Raw genomic sequence first — 20,567 nt, forward strand, 5'->3', positions numbered from 1 at the left:
AAGATAACAATGAGTCTTATGCTTGATGACTATTGTACTTGTAAAATCCTGTGTTTAAAAGATGCAATGCATTTGTTAGGAAGATGAGCAAATCCATAACTCCTTCAACATATTTGCGCTCCATTGGCTATAAACTCATGATGCAACTGGCTGATTTCATTGATCCCCAAGAAGGATGGAAGAAGCTAGCAGTAGATATAAAAAATCCTTCTGGTGAAAACAGATACAATCAAATGCATATAAGGTATTGTATAAAAGTCATGATAAAATAGGGTTTTTTTAATCAAATTGAGCTACTTAATATAAATATTGCTTCCTCATTCCTGTGACTTCTAACAACCTCCCTATAAGGAGAGATTAAAAAGACTGGGTCTGTTCAGCTTAAAAAAGAGACAACTGAGGTGGATATGATAGAGAACTATAACATCATGAATGTGTTGAGAAAGTCAGTAGGGAATTGTTATTTACTCCTTCACATAACACAAGAAAACTAGGGGCCAGGTGTTAACAGGTAACAATTTTAAAACAACCCAAAAGGAGGATTTGTTAACACACTGCACACTGTGCAAATCATTGCCATGGATTGTTGTGAAGGCCAACATTTAACTAAATTCAGTAAAGTTCACAGGTAAGGTTGAGATTTTTGTCAGGTTTATTTTTAATAAAATTACAGACAGATCTCAGGTGATAAAACAAAAATTCAAAACAAACATTTCAGTGATTGTTACTAAAATAAGGAGGGTGAGGGAGCTGATAACTGGGGATGGGTGACAGCTCCAGCCCCTGCTTTCTGTGGCAGCTTCTGACAGCTGTAGGGGGCCTCAAGTCTGCTTAGAGCTACAGGGCTGGAGATGGAGATTGAAGCTGAAGCAACAAATGTAACAGAAGTGTCTTAAAGTCATGGAATATGTGTCCTTCAAAACAAAATCTTGTCTTTCCTCATGGAAGATAGGAAAAATCTTAGAGACTAACAAAAATTTAGATGGTATCATGCATGAGCTTTTGTGGGCACAGCCCACTTCTACAGATGAATGGAGTTTAAGGGGTCCAGTTTTCAAATAAATAGCAGAGAGAGGGAGTGGAGAGGGGGGGAGAGAAGGAAAAAAAGGGGAAAGAAATTGTCAATTAGAGTGTCCATGCTAAATGAAGCTGGTAAGAGCACTTAGTACCCACTGATAAGTGCTCTTAACAGCTTTATGTAGCATGGACACTAATTTGATCATTTCTTTCCCTTTTTTTCCTTCTCTTCCTTCCTCCCCCCCCCCCCCCATGCTGTTTATTTGAAAACTGGACCCCTTAAATTCCATTCATCTGAAGAAATGGGTTATACCCATGAAAGCTCATGAAACCATCTACATGTTTTGTTAGTCTCTAAGATGCTACAGAACTAGTCGCTGTTTTTTAAGTTTTTCCAGTTACAGACTAACTGCTACCCCTCTGAAACTCATGGAAGGTAGGTCCATCAGTAGCTGTTAATCAAGATGGTCAGGGATACAACCCATGCTCCCGGTGTTCCTAAACTTGCACCTGCCAGAAACCAGGATTATGTGACATGGGGTGGATCACTCAAAAATTCTGTCTGACAAATATGTCTGACAAATTGGGTCAGGCCAATGGTTTATCTAGCCCAGTATTCTGTATTCTGACAGGGGCTGCTGTCAGAATACTGGGCTAGATAAACCATTGGCCTGACCCAATTTGGCCATACTTGTATAACCTGATTGGGTTTCTGAATTTCATAGCTGTTATTGTAAAAGACAAACTAAAGTCAACTTTTTAATTTGATTTATCACATTTATTTTATTCTGAGCCTAAAAAGAATGCTGGAAGATATTTAGTATTTGAGACATTAAGGTTTTAAGCCTTCATTGTGTTTTTTTTTATTTGTTTGTTTATATGAACTTGCAGAAAGTTACCATTCCAGATAGCTCCTGTCTTGTATCTCTAGACCACTACATGGATAACAAATTTGAATCTGCATCTGTATCTGCAAAACGAGCTGCAAATATCTGCAGATTTGCAGGGCTCCAAGCTTCTCCCTTACAGTAACATAAGCTATTATAAAGATTCTCAGAATGGGACAGATACAGGTGATATGGGACCCAACTAATTTCAGATGCAATTCCATTCTTTATGGAGATAAGCCAGTGAGGAATTTAGCCTATATCACTAATTAGAAGATTTACCTGACATTACTCAGCTCTTTCAGGGCAGGAGGCTGAAGGTGTGGGGGTACAGGGTTGGGGGGTGAGGAGAGGCTCAAGGTAGGGAACTGTGAGTTTGAGGGGTGCAGGAGCTGGCAGGGGCTGTGCTGGCTGGGTGGCAGCTCCCTGGTGTACCCCCCTGGCTGTGGGGTGGATCTCTGGGGCTGGCTGCAGTGGGGACTTCACTGCCTGGGTGGTGAGTGGTCAGTTTACCCTTGCCACCCAAATGAACTTATAGCTATTCCAAGCCCCATATCTGGCCCCTTGCTGCACCCTTGGCCATTACACAGTATAACTGTCCCTGCCAGCAGAGCTCGTCCTTTCTGTTTTACAGAAAATAATCTCATTCCAGGCAGATCCAGGCCCTTAACAACTAAACCCTTTCCATGCTTTAAGGTACAATAAGAGGAAGCTGTATGCTGAATTTGGTAGCCCTCGCTCTTACTGTTTAAGAGGAGTTCTTGAATAGACGGACGAAGCGACAGACTCACTCAGACAAACTAACTCTCTAAAACATTAGGAATAAACAGAAGAAAGCTTTTAAAAAAAACCCAACCTTTTCACACCTTCTCTTTATGCTATGAAGAAACCTGGATGTATCACCCTTCCACTCCCCCATATTTGCAGGATACGTAATTTGATTTTAATTTATCTTTTAAGGAGATTTGAAGGGCTAATGAAAATGGGAAAGAGCCCCACTTGTGAATTACTGTATGACTGGGGAACATCAAACTGTACAGTTGGTGATCTTGTGGAATTGTTGATCAAGAATCAGTTCCTAGCACCAGCTAGCCTTTTGCTTCCAGGTAATTCTGTTCTCCGTGGTATCTATAACTTCACAGTAGCTCTCAATTTAAAAGAAATAAATAGCTTGTTTAAATGATACACAAAGGTAGTTACATCTCTTCTTACATATTTTTTAATAATGTAGATTAAGAGTAATTGTTTAGGATGTTACATGCATATTTAAGTTTTAGACACATGTAAAACTTTTCACATTTAATGAAGCTTAGCTATCTGTTAGCTTTTATTAAATGCTGGTATTCTATAACTTATCATTTTCTGTTTCCCAGCGTTCTTAGATATATTTTTAATTTCATTTGCAGATGCTGTTAGGGTGGCAAATGATTTTACAGTACCTTTTTCTTCACAAGAAACTATGCCTATACATGAAAAACAAGTGCCTGTACAGGAAAAAAAAGTAATATCTAGAACGCCTCTTTTAGCTCAGAGTAATGTGGGACAACTTTCAGCTCCTTCCTGCTTACCTCAAGAGAATGACAATCTGCAACTTAGTGACACAGGTATGAACTTTGGAAGAATTAAATGCAGCTTCAGCTGTTGCCTTTTGTTATTACGAATATCCTTGAGCCAAATTCTGGAAGTGGAAAGGATATACAGTAGAACCTCAGAGTTACAAACACCCCAGTTGTTCGTAGTTCATAACTTGGAATAAAACATGATTATTCAGTTTACTTTTAACATAGTACAGTACTTCATTTTTGCTGTGTGTATGTGTCTCCTCTCTTTCTCTCTGCTGGTGCTGCCTGATTGCATACTTCTGATTCCAAATGACTTGTGTGGTTGATCGGTAAGTTTGTAACTGGTGTTAATAACTCTGAGCTTCTTTAGCAAACAAGGAACCAGATTTTGCTATACCTTTGCAAGTCCCTGTAAGAAACCTCCTATCCTTGGTACAATTTTTGTGCTGCCTGTACAAAGGGATTTTGGCCTGTGTTCATCAAACTTTCAGTATGCATGCTCCATCTGGATAGTGACAAAGCCACTGAGGTGGAGTATTGGATATAGAAGCTTCTCATTTCAATGTGCTCTACGTCAGTGTTAGTGATGAGGTTGGACTGTTGGAGTACTTGTTTCATGGGCTATTGGTCTCTGAGCTCCGAAATTAATGCTGAATTGATTGTGTATCTGGTTTCTTCCACACAAGGCACTGGAAGATTTGTACTTGAATTACCTGGAAGTAGTGAACAGAGTTATCAAAGTATAGCTAACGCTCATGTGATTTGTTTGCTTTTCTTTCATTCGTTCGTCCATCCGTCCGTCAACTGAGAGAGGAATTCTGGCTTAAAATGCAGAATTAATCCAAAATTAAAGATCCAAAATGCCTATTTGTATTCTGATAAATCTGTTGATTAAATAGAGCTAAAACAGGGAGATAGCCACTTTGCACACCTGTACCTTTGCACACCTGTACCTCAGTGTGAAACTGACATTTTGGTTCCATCTTATATGTGAAATATTTCTTTGTTTCAGGTTTCCACAGCTTTTGGTTCCATGAATTGAAAAATGTTACGAACAACTTTGATGAACGACCTATATCGGCTGGAGGTAATAAACTGGGAGAAGGAGGCTTTGGAGTTGTGTACAAGGGCTACATCCATGGCAGAATTGTGGCAGTGAAAAAACTTTCTGCTGTAAGTTGTCCTATCTATTTTGTATGAGTCTCATATGTTTTATGGTGTTACTATGGTGTATTTTAAGTGGACACATTCAGTAATCTTATGACAGAGATACTTCAGAATTTGACATAATTGAAAACTCAGTTGGCTGAGAATATTTCTCAGATTTTAACTCCTTTTAAAATGCATTATGATGTCATCCATTTATTAGTCACCTGTCACGACTTTTAGTAACATAGATTTTGTTTTATAAGAGGTTAATGGCTGTCTCCAAAAGGGGCCAATATCATATGTTTCAGAGGATGACACAAATTCTCTCACCTTCTGTGGTACACCAGAGGATTCAGTAGTATGCGATTGACAGAAATGAATTTTTTTCTTGGTCCGGTGATCAGTTTGTGTGCCGAAGCTTCAGAATGGGTAGTCTTTGTAATTTTATCCTAGATAAACTTAGATGCTTCCAAGATGACATGGAAGCTCAATTTAAAAAGAGCTATTTAAAGACCAAGACATTATTATAAGGAACCAATCCAGTTAATGGAAAAGGCTGGAGCAATGATTTTGTAGGTCTTTCCCATTCTGATTTTTGTGATTCAGTGCTTCAGATGTGTCTGGTCATTTTTAGGGGAGGTGAAGGGAGGTTGTTTGTTTTTAAGCTCTCTACCTTATTAGTGGGTAAGTGACTCCACAAGCTAAATATACATTCCATTAATATTTTGACTTTTATCTATTATAAACTTGCTGATTTAATATAAATATTTACTTATGTAAATGTTAAGCCCAGTATTGCAATTGGGGGGGGGGGGGGGGTAAACAGGTGATCGGGCTGCTATGCTGACATCCTAGATCCAATTACCTTACACTTAAGGAAGTATATAGTAATGCTGATGTGATATTTTCAAGTTCCATTTAAAACAACACAGTAAAAAATTAATATTTTCCAAATGTGGAAGGTAGAATTGCTAAGAAAAGACCCCTTTTAATTCTTGAAAAATATTACTACATACTGTTTTCTTGCTTTTTAAAGTAATTGACATTGTCCATTCATGAGTATTCAGAGGAACAATGTAACATGATTGTTTTGGGAGGCAAATGTAGCTTGTCTCAGATTTAAAGTGAAAAAGATACATTTTTATCTGCATTTTTGAGCTGCTATATCTTGAAACGCTGAGTAAAATATCTTAAGGTTTAGCTGCCATAATTTTGTGTAGGAGCTCAGATTTCTCTTTCTAATGGTACAGGTTTTAGCTCTTGTAACCGTTGATTTAACTGGAACCATTTGTGGGAGAATAGGCTGGAGAAGCAGACTCCCATTGTTCAGTTTACTAACAAATACAGTAAAAACGATCTGTTGGCAAACATTCACATACCAGGGAATAAGCATCTTTCTCCAACCCTGTAAAAGTTCTGATATTACCCTCCCCTCAAACTTTACTGCTGCTTTTTATCTCAGGCCCTGGATGCTCAGTGTCAAGATCACCATCTTGACTGTAGAGAATTTGGCAATTTAAGAGGGAGAGAAGTCTACGTAGTTACTTCTTTTCTTACTAAGGGGACTATTGAGAGTTCTGTGTGGAAGACCCTACACAAATTCTGTCATTCTAATCAGCATTTCCAAGAACAAGAGAATACAGTGTAACAATAATAAAGAATAACTATATAGTGTCAATGATTCTATCACAAGCAGTGGCAAAATGTTATTGTATAACCAGTCACAAGAAGGAAATGGAGAGAACATCCTTCATTGGTCCCCTGAGAAAAGTCCCTGTTGCACAGAAGCCAAATTACTTAGTCAAGTGGGCAAACATTGGGGAGGAAGGAAAGCTGTTTAACTTACAGGAAAGAGTCACAAGAATAACTGACACCAAACTGTCTATGAGTTAATTTATGCTGAAAATTAGAAGGTTTTCTAACCATCAGAGAAGTAAGGCTGTAGAGCAGTCTCCCAGTATTCCTAGTGGGAGCAAATAACCTACATAGTTTTAAAATAGAGGTTGATGCATCTGAGAAAGGGATTGCATAATGGGTTTACCTACAGGGGCACAGGGCTGAGCTCAGTGGTACATGTGTTTCCTTAAATTTCATGGCTTCTTGACTTCAGCTGGTCACCTGCAGGGGGTCAGGATTAGAGATGTTAACTATTGTTTATTTGTGTAAATGTGTAACCTGAAATTTTTAGCAGTTACATGTTTACATGCAAGGGGGAGCAAGCAGGAGCCAGTGCTGAGGGGGTGCTGACTTTTTAGATGGCTCCCTGTGATTACTGGCTTCTACCTGCCTCCACCATCTCTGATAAAGAGGCAGCAGCACAGAGGGTGAGGGGGACAGGCAGGAGCTGATACATGTGGAGAGTCGTGTTGAAAACCACTTCCTGCATGTATCAGTACCTGCCTGTCCCCCATGCTGCTGCCTCTCTTCAGAGGCAGCCGGGCGGGGGGGAAGGCGGGTGGAGGGGGAGAGACAGGCTGCTCCATGGGAGCAGGTGCTTGTGGAAAGCGGTTTTTAAGCTGGCTCCGCCAGGCACTGGTTCCTGCCTGCTCCCCATGCTGCTATCTCTGTGGGAGAAGGAGGCAGTGTAGGCAGCTCCGCAGGAGGCAGCACTGTGGGCTAGTGCTCCAAGACAGATAATCCTTTCTCATATGTTTGGCTGGTGTGTCTTGCTCACATGCTGTGCATCAAACTGATAGCTATTTTGGGGATTAGGAAGGATTTTTTTCACCATATTAAATTGGCAGCAGCCATGGGCTTTTTTGCTTTGGTATAGGTTGGGGCTGCTTGTTAGGATTATCTGGGTATATTTTACCAAACCAATTCTCTTAAAAAACAGGGGGGCTTTGCATTGGTTCATTCAGTCCCTCCTGCTCTCTGTTTGTGGCACATAGGGTTGCCAGATGGTTTCAACAAAAATACCAGACACACTTGACATTACATCATAATCTACATTACATCATATTTAGAAAATACCAGACATTTATATTTTCTCAATTTTGTTTGTTTCCCAAACAAAAAGCTCAAATACTGGACTGTCTGATTCAAAACCAGACACTTGGCAATCCTAGTGGTACACTATAGTTTAATCTCCTGAGGGTCTTAATGTTTTAGGTGGTCTCAGTACAGGAATAACTGAATGGGATTTATGATCTCATGTGCAGACTACATGATCCGGTGATCCCTTCTGGCCTTACACTCTGACTCTGTAAGGTCACAAAAGAAATCTGGGGTATTGCTAGGAATAGGATCTAGTTCAATTTCTGTAAAATATGGAATAAGGAAGTGCTCTGACTCCGTCCCCTCCTCTCTAAGTGCTGAGCACCATCTAATTTCCATTGACTTCAACTGGTGCTCCATTTATATGCTTAGACATGAATTTAAGAGCCTTACTTTAAGCATCTGTTTTTTTTTCTCTTTCTTGTTAAATCTTGGTCCAGATCTCTTAATTCTTACTCTTATGATTTAGCCACAAGACCAACCTTCCTTCCTGTTGGGATTAATACAGGAAGAACACAGTCTGTTAGATAGGACATAACAAATGCAATGACCAATGCAGTATTAAGTGTGAAATTTCCTTGCAAGAATGTGGGCATAAGTGGAGCTGTTCATCAGTTTCTGCAATGTGATATTGTTTGGGAGAGATATGGGGGAGTGGGAAGGAGTTTCATCTGTGAGAGTTACCACCTGAATATTAATCAGTACCAGTCTTTCTGGATCAGCAAAGATGTTTGATTAAGGATGTTACATAGTACATATTATAGTGCCAACTTTTTAAACTAATTTTTGTGGTTTACAAAAAAGAGATGTTCCCAGGTAAGATTTACAGTGAACTTGTTTTGTATGTAATATATCACCTACAAAATTAATGGAGAACTAATATATTTTTTGTAGATGGTTGATGTAAGCATTCAAGATCTGAAAGAGCAGTTTGATCAAGAAATTAAAATAATGGCAAAGTAGGTACTAAGTCATGTAAATTTAACATAACTGTGGATACAGACTGCCTACATTTGAAGCTATCTCCTTCTTAGCATGCTGCCTTAGGGGTTCCTTGCTATACTTTTGCACAAAATAGTTCAGAAACTGTTAAGTGAAAACATTGCAAAGCTAATATGAATCTTTTCTCCTCAAGATAAAAATTTAGGTTTATGATTAACTCTATGTAGTTTAGTAATCCCATTGAGTTTGCAGGCTGTTAGCCAATGTGATATATTCCCAAAATGCCTTGCATTTAGGCTAAGTTGTAAAACTATGAACTGAATTCCTAGAATGCTTTGTAATCACACTAAGCCCGTGGTCCCCAACACGGTGCCCGTGGGCGCCATGGCGCCCACGGGGGCCTTTGGCGGCGCCCGCCAAGTGCTCAGGGCTGGCCTGGCCCCGGGCGCACGGCGCTTGGGGGGGGGGGGGGGAGAGCGCCGGCCCGGGCGCGCGGCGCTTGGGGGCGGGGCGGGGGGGGGGGAGAGCGCCGGCTCGGGCGCGCGGCGCTTGGGGGAGGAGGGGAGAGCGCTAGCGCCGGCCCCGGGCGTGCGGCACTTGGGGGGGGGGGGGAGAGTGCTAGCGCCGGCCCCGGGCGCGCGGCGCTTGGGGGAGGGGAGGGAGAGAGCGCCCGGCAACCCCAAATGGTTGGGGACCACTGCACTAAGCTGTATTGTAGACATTTACTAATAGTTAACTGTTCAAATGTTTGTTCTCCCCATGAGTTGAATCTGTCAGAAATAAGATTTATGTATTGTTACTAATTTTATATTATATATATATTATTAGCACAAAACAGTTTATGTCTCTACATGAAACTTGTGTTTCATACTCTGCTAACATCTGGAATGTTGTTGTTTATGGTTGGTACAGAGGAGAGTAATGTATATTAATCTTCTACTTGTCATAAACAAATGGACTATTTAGGTCAAATTAAGCTCACACTTTGAGACAGACTAAACTGCTACATCTGTGTGAGCTTCTCTAGTTGTGCAGATCTACCTTTGATGAATAAACTAATTGAGCTGAGTTATCTAATGTCTTGCAATCAATAATTCACACTGAAGCACTAACAGAACTAAACTTTTTTCTAAATGTTGGAAGTTTCATGTAGCAGAACTAATTTAAAAGATTTCTCTTTGTCACAGGTGTCAACATGAGAACTTAGTAGAACTTCTTGGTTTCTCAGGGGATGGTGATCAGCCTTGTCTGGTATACGAATACATGCTCAATGGTTCACTACTTGACAGACTGGCTTGTCTGGTAAATGAAATTTATTATTTGTTTTCTAACTTTGTCGTGTACTTCGGTTGATGACTAGAAAATTATTATAATGTCCTTGAGACACTAAGGCTCTGTCTACACTGACACGATTTTGCACAAAAGCGGCCACTCTTGCGCAAGAACTTGATGTCTGTCTACACTGGCCGCATGTTCTTGTGCAAGTAAACTGACATTCTAATGTATAAAATCCGGGCTTCTTGCGCAAGAACTCAGACGCTCCCACTCAGGAATAAGTCCTCTTGCGCAAGAGCTTTTCCAAAAGAGGCCAGTGTAGACAGGCAACAGGAATTTCTTGCACAAGAAAGCCCTATGGTTAAAATGGCCATCAGAGCTTTCTTGTGCAAAAGAGCATCTACACTGGCATGTGCTTTTGCGCAAGAGATGCTCTCTTGTGGAAGAGTTTTTGCAGAAGAACTCTTCCACAAAATAGTTTTTGCGTGAGAACGCGCCAGTGTAGATGTAGCCTAATGGATTTGAAGTGGTCATACTGTGATATTCTATTGCCTTCCATTTAGAAGGCAAATACAATTAACATTTTATATAAACATTTTAATGTATTAGGAGAGTAGATATAATATAATTATATTACAATTAACTAATTATTAGAACAAGACAGACCGTTATGATTAACAACCTGTCTGGAAAAAATGGCAGCTCCCTCCAGAGACTGAAAGTTTTGTGAAGTGTTTAAATACCTGTAACTTTGTTATCAGTGACTGCCAGAGTTCATTGTTTGTTCCAGTAACAATGTCATTTAAAAACCAATCTGTTATCTTTTGTGATAAATTTCTCTCTTCCCACCCTATTTATTGTAACCATTTTTGTCAGGCATACAGGTTCTAAAACTTTGTTTCTTGTCCTAGTCCAGGAGTGGGGAACCTGGGGGCCAGATGTGGCCCCTGGCTTAACTGGATCTGGCCCCCAAAGTTCAGGGCTCTCCCCCAGCATTAGGGGGCCCACACTGGTGCTCCAGCCCTCTACCCACCCTCCCTCATGGGACTGATGCACACAAAAACTACTATCCTGGACCCCCCATGCTGTGGTGTTCCAAAGGGAATGTGGGGAGTGTCTTTCTCCTTCTCAGTTGCAGGCCTCGTCAGTGAGATGGGTTTTTTTCTTTTTGCTTCTCACTTGTGTGCAGCCCCCAACTGATCTTTCTCTGGGTCAGCTGCTCCCAACTCAAAAAAGGCTTCCCACTCCTGTCCTTGTCTCTATCCTTGTAACATCAGTTGTAACTCCAGGAACATGGGAGTCAGTGTCAACAACTGTAAACCAGTTTGCATAATGGCTTAGTAAGCAGAATGATAGTAAGTACTATTTTCTGTTAAGTACAATTCTTGTAGGTTTGAGCCCCCTGGTAACTGTAACAAATGACATCTGTGTTTGGCAAGGTGTGCAGCTGCCTACATGAGGGAGAAAATGTTAGCACAGAAATGTCAGTATGATTTACAGATATAATTTACAGAAAGAATATGAGAAGAAAGGCTTCTTACTTCATGTACAGTGTAGGGATATTAAGTATCGGTTAATTGAATAGTCGAGTAATCTCGAGAATTCTTATCGGTTAGTCGACTACTCTATAGTCCCCGGGGGTGGGGCCGGAGCCAGTGCTCTCCGGCCTAACCTCCTGAGGATTCCCCTGCCACTTCTCACTGTGTTTCTGTATTAGAGGCAACAGTGCAGGGTGCCAGGCAGGAGCTGGTCTGCGAGGGGAGCCAGTTTAAAAACCAGTTCCCTCACGGACCGGCTGCCTGTCACCCTGTGCTGCTGCTTCTGATAAAGAGGCAGCAGCGCAGGGTGGCAGCAGCCCCTCTCTAGGGTGGGTCTGAGTTCCTGAACCTGGTGTGAGCCAGAACTGAACGGGGCTGCTTGCCCACCTGGTTCCTAATACGCTTTAAATGCAGAGCCGCAGCAGGGGTAGGTCCCAGACCCATTTCAAGCCAGGACTTGATCTGAACTTCTGGCCAGCCTGCTAAAAAATTTGGGAGGAGAGGGGGGAAAATGCATGTAGTCTATAGCATTAACCTATAATCTTTTGCTTATTGGTTAATCGACTGTACTATTACATCCCTGACCAAATGAACATTACTGCCTTCTACCCACGCTGTAGTATTGCCCCTTTAGAAGACTCTGACCAAAAAAATAGTGTGTTAGTAATAAAACTAGTCAAAGATTATAAATTGAAGTATACACATTCATCTCAAGAACTTTCTTTGCAGGAAAAGAGACCTGAAAGATCACATCTTTTTTACATTTGTGACTCGGTTTTTTTTGCATTAATCTCAAGAGGAAAGCAATTGTTTAAGAAAAACTAATGATAAGAAAAAACTGTAATATGACTTTTAAATGGACCTTACATGTTGACATTTCATAATCAAGCTAAATCACTTTGTCAGGGTTAAGCTTTTAAATGCCAGTCTTGTCTATACAGAGACTTGGACCTGTTTCAGAAAAGGTGTTTGTTTGAGGTTTTTAAAACTGATTTAGTTAAACCAGTGCAAGTCTACTTGCAGATGTTCTTTATTTTGGTTTCAGAGTAGCTTATTTCAGTTTCACTTAATCCTGTAGAAAACTGAAGAACTAAACTCAAATAAGACACTCTTAAACTGAAATAAGTTTTGGTGTAAAACAGTGTCACTGTTTTAACGAAAGGGTTAAATATAGTTAAATACATTTAGTTAAACTAAGCCATTATAAACCTGGGTTAATCCACTAGAAGAGTGTCCACTTAATACTGGTATCAGTTTAATAAAATCATATTAAAAACTGACTTAAAACTAATGCAGCATCTGAGTGTAGACTAGCCCTAAGTGTCTCTGCTGCTGTAAATAGATCCACTTAAAAACAGCCCAAAACACTTTAAACTGATGCAAGTTGGCTTGTAGGCAAGCCTTGTTTTATGGAAGGGGCATATGTGAAAACCTTTTGCAAATTGTTTCTGTAACCTCAAGAATCAGCACTAAGGGTACAGCTAGATTACTAGGGTTTTTCAGGATACTGGAGGTATTCTGACAAAGACTTTGCCACATCCAGGGAACTTGTTTGCTCTTCCACCTTTTTTTGAAGAAGAGCAAACACGCTCTTTCAGAAGCCCCTGTATTCCTTGTTCCACGAGGAAGATGGGGGCTTTTGAAAGAGGGGGGGTTTCCAAAATTTGGCCCAGTCTAGATGGGCCAAATTTTGGAAAAACCTTTTCTAACAAAAGTATCGGAAAAAGATAAGCAAAATGCGGAGCGCAATTTACATATCTTTTTCCGATAGATCTTTACAGTCTAGACATACCCTGGGGAAAAAAAGAGCTGAGCAGAGCACTCACTACCTGAAGGGGAGGCAGAAATAGGCCAGGCCCTTGCAAGCAAGGGAGAGCACAAGCTTATTCCCTATTATGTGTCCAAGGATTGGCCATGCAATGACCAGAGGGGGAAATTGTGGGTGTCAGAATATTTATTATTTGCTGATTTTCAAGAACTTAACCGGGTACTTGGCACTGCTTTTTTGGCTCATCTCCTCCACTACACAGAGCCTAGGCTGAGCTGAGCTGAGCTGGAGAAAGGGCAGGGAATTCATGCCAATCCTTTTCCCTAGGTGGTTCACTGGGCTACAGATGGTGGGAGTTAAATGCTCCCATTCTTCCTGTCTAATTAGTGCCATGAACCAAAATGAAAATCTTGTGCTGGTAAATTGTATGTTGGCAGTCACTTCAAGAAAGAACATTAGCTTTTCACTTAGTCATTCGTGTTCATGAAGTTCTTTATTGACTGGCACAATTTGCCTTGGTTGTGTGGATGTGATATTGTGACTGCTGAGGCTGAAATAAAATCTAGGAAGTAAGTGTTGTTGATGTAGTTAGCTATTTGTGTTGCAATTTTGTGATTGCCAGTGTGTAATCAAAGAAATAAAGAGCATGTTGTGAAACAACCTCATGCAGCTCTTAAAGTAAAAAGAGGTGAGGGATTGATTGGGAGGGAAGAGGAAATGTAATGGGACAAATCTACACATTGCTATACATGGGAAGAAAGAGAAATGTTTACAGTATTAATCTTTAAAATGGCCTACTGAACGCAGCTATAAAACTGTCAGACCAACGTTGAAAGCAGTGCAAGAGATATGAAACATATCAGATTATCATCTCTTGAAATTTTAATATAGCCAAATGAGTTTGGATATATAAATACTGACTTTCAAGAACTTTAGTCATGTCTTTAATTATCTTAAAATGTTTCCTTTTCCATAGGTCTCTTGAGAGTTAAGGAAAAAAAAGTGTTAATGATCTAATGATAAATAGTGTTGCCTCAAGTTTATATGGCATCCAAAACCTAGTGTCTGGAATTTAGATCTTGACCTACTACATAAAATTATTTGTTGGGGCCTGTTATGGTCTATCAGTATTGAGAGAATCACAAGGGATGGCTAAAATTTAAAGTAAAAAAACTTAAAAAAACAATGAATAGTTCTATAGCACTTTAGAGACTAACAAAGTAGATGGTATCGTGTTTATGTGAGCACAACCCACTTCTTCAAATGAATGGAGTAAGGGGTCCAGCGTACAAAAAAATAGCAGGGAAAGAGAGGGGATTGGGTGGGGAAAAGAAGGAAAAAATAGGAAAATATTGTCAATTAGAGTATCTGCTAAATAAGACTAATAGAGTGGGCTATAAGTACCCAATGCTTAGCTTTTTATGACATTAAGATGTGGAATATAGCGGTCCATCCAGGTCAGGTCTTTGTTCAAACCTTGATTACAGGTGTCAAACTTGTAAGTGAAACAAAGTTCAAATGAAAAGCCCACTAGATGCCTAATTCTTATTGGCTACGTCTACACTGGCCCCTTTTCTGAAAGGGGCATGCTAATTTTACAGGTCGTAATAGGGAAATCCGCGTGGGATTTAAATATCCCCCGCGACATTTAAATAAAAATGTCCGCTGCTTTTTCCGGCTTTTAGAAAAGCCGGAAAAGAGCGTCTACACTGGCCCCGATCCTCCGGAAAAAAGCCCTTTTCCGGAGGATCTCTTATTCCTACTTTGAAGTAAGAATAAGAGATCCTCCGGAAAAGGGCTTTTTTCCGGAGGATCGGGGCCAGTGTAGATGCTTTTTTCCGGCTTTTCTAAAAGCCGGAAAAAAGCGGCGGACATTTTTATTTAAATGCCGCGGGGGATATTTAAATCTCCCGCGGATTTCCCTATTACGACCTGTAAAATTAGCATGCCCCTTTCGGAAAAGGGGCCAGTGTAGATGTAGCCATTGTGTCCATTGACTTGGGATCAGGCCTTTGTGCTGCTTTCAAGAGTTGAATACAGCCTTAGGAGGCCTTCATCTGTCTTCTAATATGGTTCAGCCTCTTTTGACTGTATTGGATTATTATGTTCCTCTTTCTGGATAGAAATGTTCCTGGATCAGAAGTCAGGCCAGATCAGCACTATGGGGACTACAGCAGCACAGCCATGGCACCATAGTGTAAATCAGCCTAAAGTGATGGAAGGGTTTTTTCTGTCTCCAGGGAAAAACCACCTGCCTGAGTAGTTAGGTCCACACAATTATTCTTCTATTGAGCTAGCTATGTCTATATGGGGATTAGGTAGGCATAACTGTGGGACTTAGTGGGTTTTTTTCACACCCCTGAGCACTGTAGATACATCAACCTGAACTTTAAGCATAGACCAGACTTCATACTTATCTGTTATCACTATAAGCAAATGTTTTCTGGGTGGAGAACGGAAACTGATGTGGCAAATAAAGAAACATGTACCAGCTAGTCCCTCATAGATTTACCTCCTCTTTTGGGATCCATATTTGTAAATCAAATACATATATTGATGCATTTTCACTTTTCCCCCTCTTTTTTTTTTTTAAGGATGACACTGCACCAATTCCTTGGAGTACAAGGTGTAACATTGCTCAAGGTACAGCAAATGGCATCAGCTTTTTACATGAAAACAATCATATTCACAGAGATGTTAAAAGGTAAAAGCTGCTAATACTCAGTAATACCCACAAAGTTTCCCACTGAATTCACTTTAGAGAGAGAGGAGAGGAAAATGGATTAGGATATCAGTGATGTAGGTCCTCTTTGCCAAGTTCTTGCAAATACCTGTGTGACAGAATTCTTATCACAATGTTTTCTGTTTTTCTATATCAGGACTGTTTACCTAAGATTTCAAGGCCTGCTTTGCCAGTCATTTTAAAGACAACTTCATTTCTTAGTGATTCACCTCTGAGAATATCAGAACAGCTGTATATCTATACAGAAACATTTTAAGCGAAGTAAATCTTTTCACATTTTCCAAAGTTTTATAGGCTTTGTCTTCACTCCTTGGAAGATAGATTTTGCTGCGAGTCTAGTTAAGACTTGCTAAATTGAACTCAGAGGGCATCCCCAGGACTGCCAGTACTCCTGGTCCTGCAAGGAGTAAGGAAATCCAATAGGAGCATTTACTCCCATTGGCCTTCTGCTGTGGGGACGATGCCAAACTTTGCTTAGAGTAAACTAACTCTAGGTATGTATTTTATGTAGCTGGAGGGGCACACCTTAAGCCAAATTTCTGGGTCTAGTGTAGATCTGGCCATAGTGGCTTTGCAACTTACTCTCACTTTAACAGTCTTTCTGGATTTTGTTTTATGCCTAATGCTTGCACTGTATGAGCATATTCTCTCTCTCTCTCTCACTTATTTGTTGTCTCTTACTAAAGTCTGCTTCATCTTTCCTCCTAAATGAAATCTTAGTGATACTGAATAGACCTACAAAACATCACTTCCAAAAGTTACTCAAGGACAGGTGAGAATTTCCATAGCTCAGAGTTCTAAAACATTGCTCCTGTCGAGATGGTTTGAGCTGCCACTGTAGAACAGCTGATGTGTAATTATTAGTGTATTCAAAAATCATTTCTTGTCTAACTGCAACTAATGTAATAATTATTGCTGTGGAACACTGCTGCACCATGACAACTTTGATGGGAGATTTTTCTGCTGAAAACGCTCTTCTTTTAAGCATTTCATCTGAATGCCTCCTGTGAGTTACTGATATTTTTAATAAAAAACTACAATCAAGTTTGTATGTCAATGGTGTACAGAGGCCTTAAGCAGAAGGGAGATTTTCTACTTGTTATCCCCAAAGCAATTTCTGCCATATCCAGCTCTTGGAGCTAAATTTTTGCATAGCATTTTTTTTAAGTAAATCAGTCCAGCTTATTTCAAGAAATAAGAGCAGTCAACCCACATCTCCTGTAGACAAGCATTTTAGTCCTTAATAAGGACCATGACTGGCTGAACTATAGGATAATGTCATGGAGAGAGGTCCTGAAGAACTTGCTATCTTCCACAATGCTTCTGCTGAATTCAGTGTCCTTTGATTCTGCAGTCCTCTTTGGGTGCTGGAAAAGAGGAGTAATTCTTACTCCAGCTCCCAACCCAAAGCCTCCTTGCTGCTTTGATTCTGTGTGTCTCAGAACCACGCCACTGCTCAAGCTCCCAAGTTGGAATTTCTAGGGAACAGAGTCTCTTCTACTTTATCTCTTCTATGGTCTCCTGACTCCTGCAAGAGGGAATTGTTTTTCCATCAGTACCACTTTGTCCTCCGTCTTTGCTTCCCTGCTTGGACTCTGTCTTTTGTCCTTTCCCACAGTGAATAATTGAATGTGAGACTGCTACTGCTGATAACTTTTTCCAAGTAGCAAGAATGCATTGTAAAGAAGGCAATTCTTGTTATAATTTCTATGTTCAAGGGGTTTCTGAATTACTGTGGAGAAATCAAACAAGATTCTGGTCTGTTTTCCCATTGCTGCAGTTTGGGAAAATGGAATAGTAACAGAAGCACTGGGGTGAGGTCTTTGCAGATTGAGGAAGCCATTATTGAACTGTTGTTTTCATTGTCACTCTTAACTCTTGATTGTGTTGCATGCAGGAAGAAAACGGGTTGGTCTTTTGTAGTAGGACGCAATCACAATAGAACAATAACAATAGAATCCTTTCTACTTTGTAAAGCATAACAAATTTTGGTCTCTCTTCTAGGCTTCTTGCCTTCTCAAGCTGAGAAGAAACTATGACTTACTCAAAAATTGTTTTTTTCACATATGGTGTTCTGACTGGTCTAGATACTATGATCATGAATTAGGGATCCTTTTATAGATAGTCTATTTATAAGATTAAGGTAGCTAGTAATCTTTCATAAGTGATGGCTAAACTTTTTGCTTAAAAGGCTCTAAGAGTAAGACTAAGAGGTTAGTGATACTAATGTTTCTAATAAGGCTTTGTCTATGTCTACATTGCAAAGCTTTTCCGAGATACTTGAAATATCCTAGAAAAGCTCTGCCGCATCCAAGGAATCCGTCCACTTTTTCGGAACAGTTTCTGAAAAAGCGTATGCATTTTTTCAGCATCCCTGTATTCCTCATTGTATGATGAATAAGGGATGTTCTGAAAGAGAAGGTTTTTCCAAAATTTGGCCCCATGTAGCCTCTTCTGAAAAAAAAAAACCCGAAAAAGATACGCAAATTGCAGTTAGCAATTTGCGTATCTTTTTCCAACATTTCTTTGCAGTCTAGACATAGCCTTTGTGTACTTCAGATGTTTCCTATTGATCTGTTATGGTTGCAAGTATGCATGTTCATAAAATGGAGAGAGAATGCCTAGGTTCAAAGTTACTTTAATACTGTTGCAGGTTCTAGAAGCCAAAAATATTTACATGTAAAAATAGCAAAATATATAACTATATTCACTAAAAAGTTCAGTTTCCCCTTCCATTGAGCTGAGTCTAGTTCAGCACAGTTTTTCTTTGAGACCATTAAAGGCATATGTGCATGGAGTGTTGCTGAAGCTGTGTTGGTCCTAAGGTGTTAGCAATACAAGTAGAGTGAGGTAATAAGTTGACATGCCTGCATAACTTCTCTTAACTTGTTATGTTCATGTCTCATGGGGAAAAGAAGCATCCTTGTATTCCTTCCACTTGCTTGGTAATTTTTGGAGGCTTCTGGATATGCACCAAAAGCAGCTCTTTGGTGTTTTGTGTAGGATGAGCTAAACTGGAATTCAGAGAATTTTGTGGAGGATTCTGCCTCAAGAACTTTACTAAAATTAATTAGGCTATACAGTTTTGCTTAAAGAAGGAGTGTTCAAGCTGTGCCTAGAATTTTGGGATGTTAATGTTACAGAATTAAGTAACATTAGTTTTGCTCCCTGTTAGTCTCCAGTTTTGCTCCCTTTTAGTCTCCAGGAGAGCTTGTGAATAGATTATTGTGCTGGCCAGACAGTTACTGATTATTTAGTGAACTATTTGTTCTTCTTCGAGAGGCATCCCTGGGGGTGCTCTACAGTAGATGCTGAGCATCCCGGCACCTCTTGATGGAGTTTCCTCTAGCAGTGCATTGGGAGCCACACGTGCGCGGAGCACACGGGCCTTCCAGGAGCCATCACACATGTGCGGCCGCCCTCCCCCCTTCAGTTCCTTTCTAGTGTCTCCGGACTCCAGACGGAACTCGGCAGTGCTCTCGTTTCTCTCAGCATAGTTATAGAATTTCTCTTCTAGTTTAGTTAGTTGTTAGTTCTAGTTCACTTGTTCAGTGTTGCTTTAGTGTTAAAAAAAACAAAATGCGGATCGGCTAGCGTGTCACTTCTTAGCCGCGTCATTGGATCTCCCAATTTCAAATGCTGCGTGCTCTGCAATGAGGTAATACTAGCCTCTGGTGGACTCAACAACTGTGTCAAGTGCCTTGGCAACTCACCTTCCCAAAAAGACTGCCCACACTGCGCTAAGCTCAAAGCGCGGGCACGTAAGTATAGAGAGCTAAGGCTTAAAATGCTGATGGCTGATAAGAGTGGACACCCTTCTTCTGACCCAGGCTCAGGTCACATTACCACAGCAAAAAGGGTTAAATCCCCTGAGGCCGTAAAAAGACAGGCAAGCTCGCTGCCTCAGCGCTCTTCTAAGAGGCACCCTGCTGACAGGCAATCAGATTCTTATAATAAGCACCTCAGCACTTCTGACCACCCAGGTGTCTCAGGCAAACAGCACAGTAAACACAAACAAAATACAGGACTATGTATTTTGTTTCAGCTACACCAGACTAACACAGCTACATTTCTATCAGTAAACACAAAAGCACTAAAACAGCTGCCCCCTCAAAGGCAACAGGCCACATAGTGCCTGCCTCCATCAACGCGGCACCGACCAGGACGCCATTTGCCTCAGCATCACTTCAGCCAAAATCTCAGGACCGCAGCACAGCACCGCCCCTCTTCCCCCCCCCCCCCATGGTTCAATTCTTCTTCCATTGTCAGGAGCAACTCCTCAGGAGGCTAGCTCTGTTCTCTCTGCACCGCAGTCAGTACACTCTGCAGCAGCACAGCTCCCACATTCTCTCGTCAGGAGCTACAGGGAGATTAAAGATTTAATAATGTCTCCTATGCTCCAATCTCCTATTCTGAGTGACAACCGATATCCTCACTCCCCCTTTTCTGAGTATTCACAATCACGTTTCCCTCTCTCAATGAAAGAGGCAGAGGACGTGGCTATGTTTTCACCACAACTATCTCCATGCTCAGAGGGGTCAGGAATGCAAGTTAACCCTGTGCAGCCAAATTTTTTCCCAATATAAACTGCTCACTGGACTTTATACCCATGGATGCCTTCACCCATGGTTTGCCCTCCACAGTGGCAAATGTGGAATCAATGCCCGCAGCAGCAACATAGAAAAAAAC

The 20,567-nt window shown here is 40.7% G+C and overlaps 1 protein-coding gene across 2 annotated transcripts in view; it reads left to right on the forward strand.

The window, feature by feature from the left end:
• IRAK4 (interleukin 1 receptor associated kinase 4) overlaps positions 1 to 20,567 on the forward strand; it is a 32,666-nt gene that overhangs the window by 374 nt on the left and 11,725 nt on the right. Inside the window, exons 2-8 of one of the 2 annotated variants that reach the window (XM_006126501.5) lie at positions 80 to 244; positions 2,865 to 3,010; positions 3,311 to 3,508; positions 4,479 to 4,639; positions 8,507 to 8,571; positions 9,742 to 9,856; positions 15,730 to 15,839. In XM_006126501.5, coding sequence (XP_006126563.1) covers positions 84 to 244; positions 2,865 to 3,010; positions 3,311 to 3,508; positions 4,479 to 4,639; positions 8,507 to 8,571; positions 9,742 to 9,856; positions 15,730 to 15,839 — 956 coding nt within the window. In that variant the 5' untranslated portion in view covers positions 80 to 83. The remainder of the gene's footprint in view (positions 1 to 79; positions 245 to 2,864; positions 3,011 to 3,310; positions 3,509 to 4,478; positions 4,640 to 8,506; positions 8,572 to 9,741; positions 9,857 to 15,729; positions 15,840 to 20,567) is intronic. The other variant, XM_006126503.4, reaches the window with a different exon arrangement.

Source organism: Pelodiscus sinensis, chromosome 1 (genome assembly GCF_052426305.1).
Source record: "Pelodiscus sinensis isolate ZL-2025 chromosome 1, ASM5242630v1, whole genome shotgun sequence".
Lineage (NCBI taxonomy): Eukaryota > Metazoa > Chordata > Testudines > Trionychidae > Pelodiscus > Pelodiscus sinensis.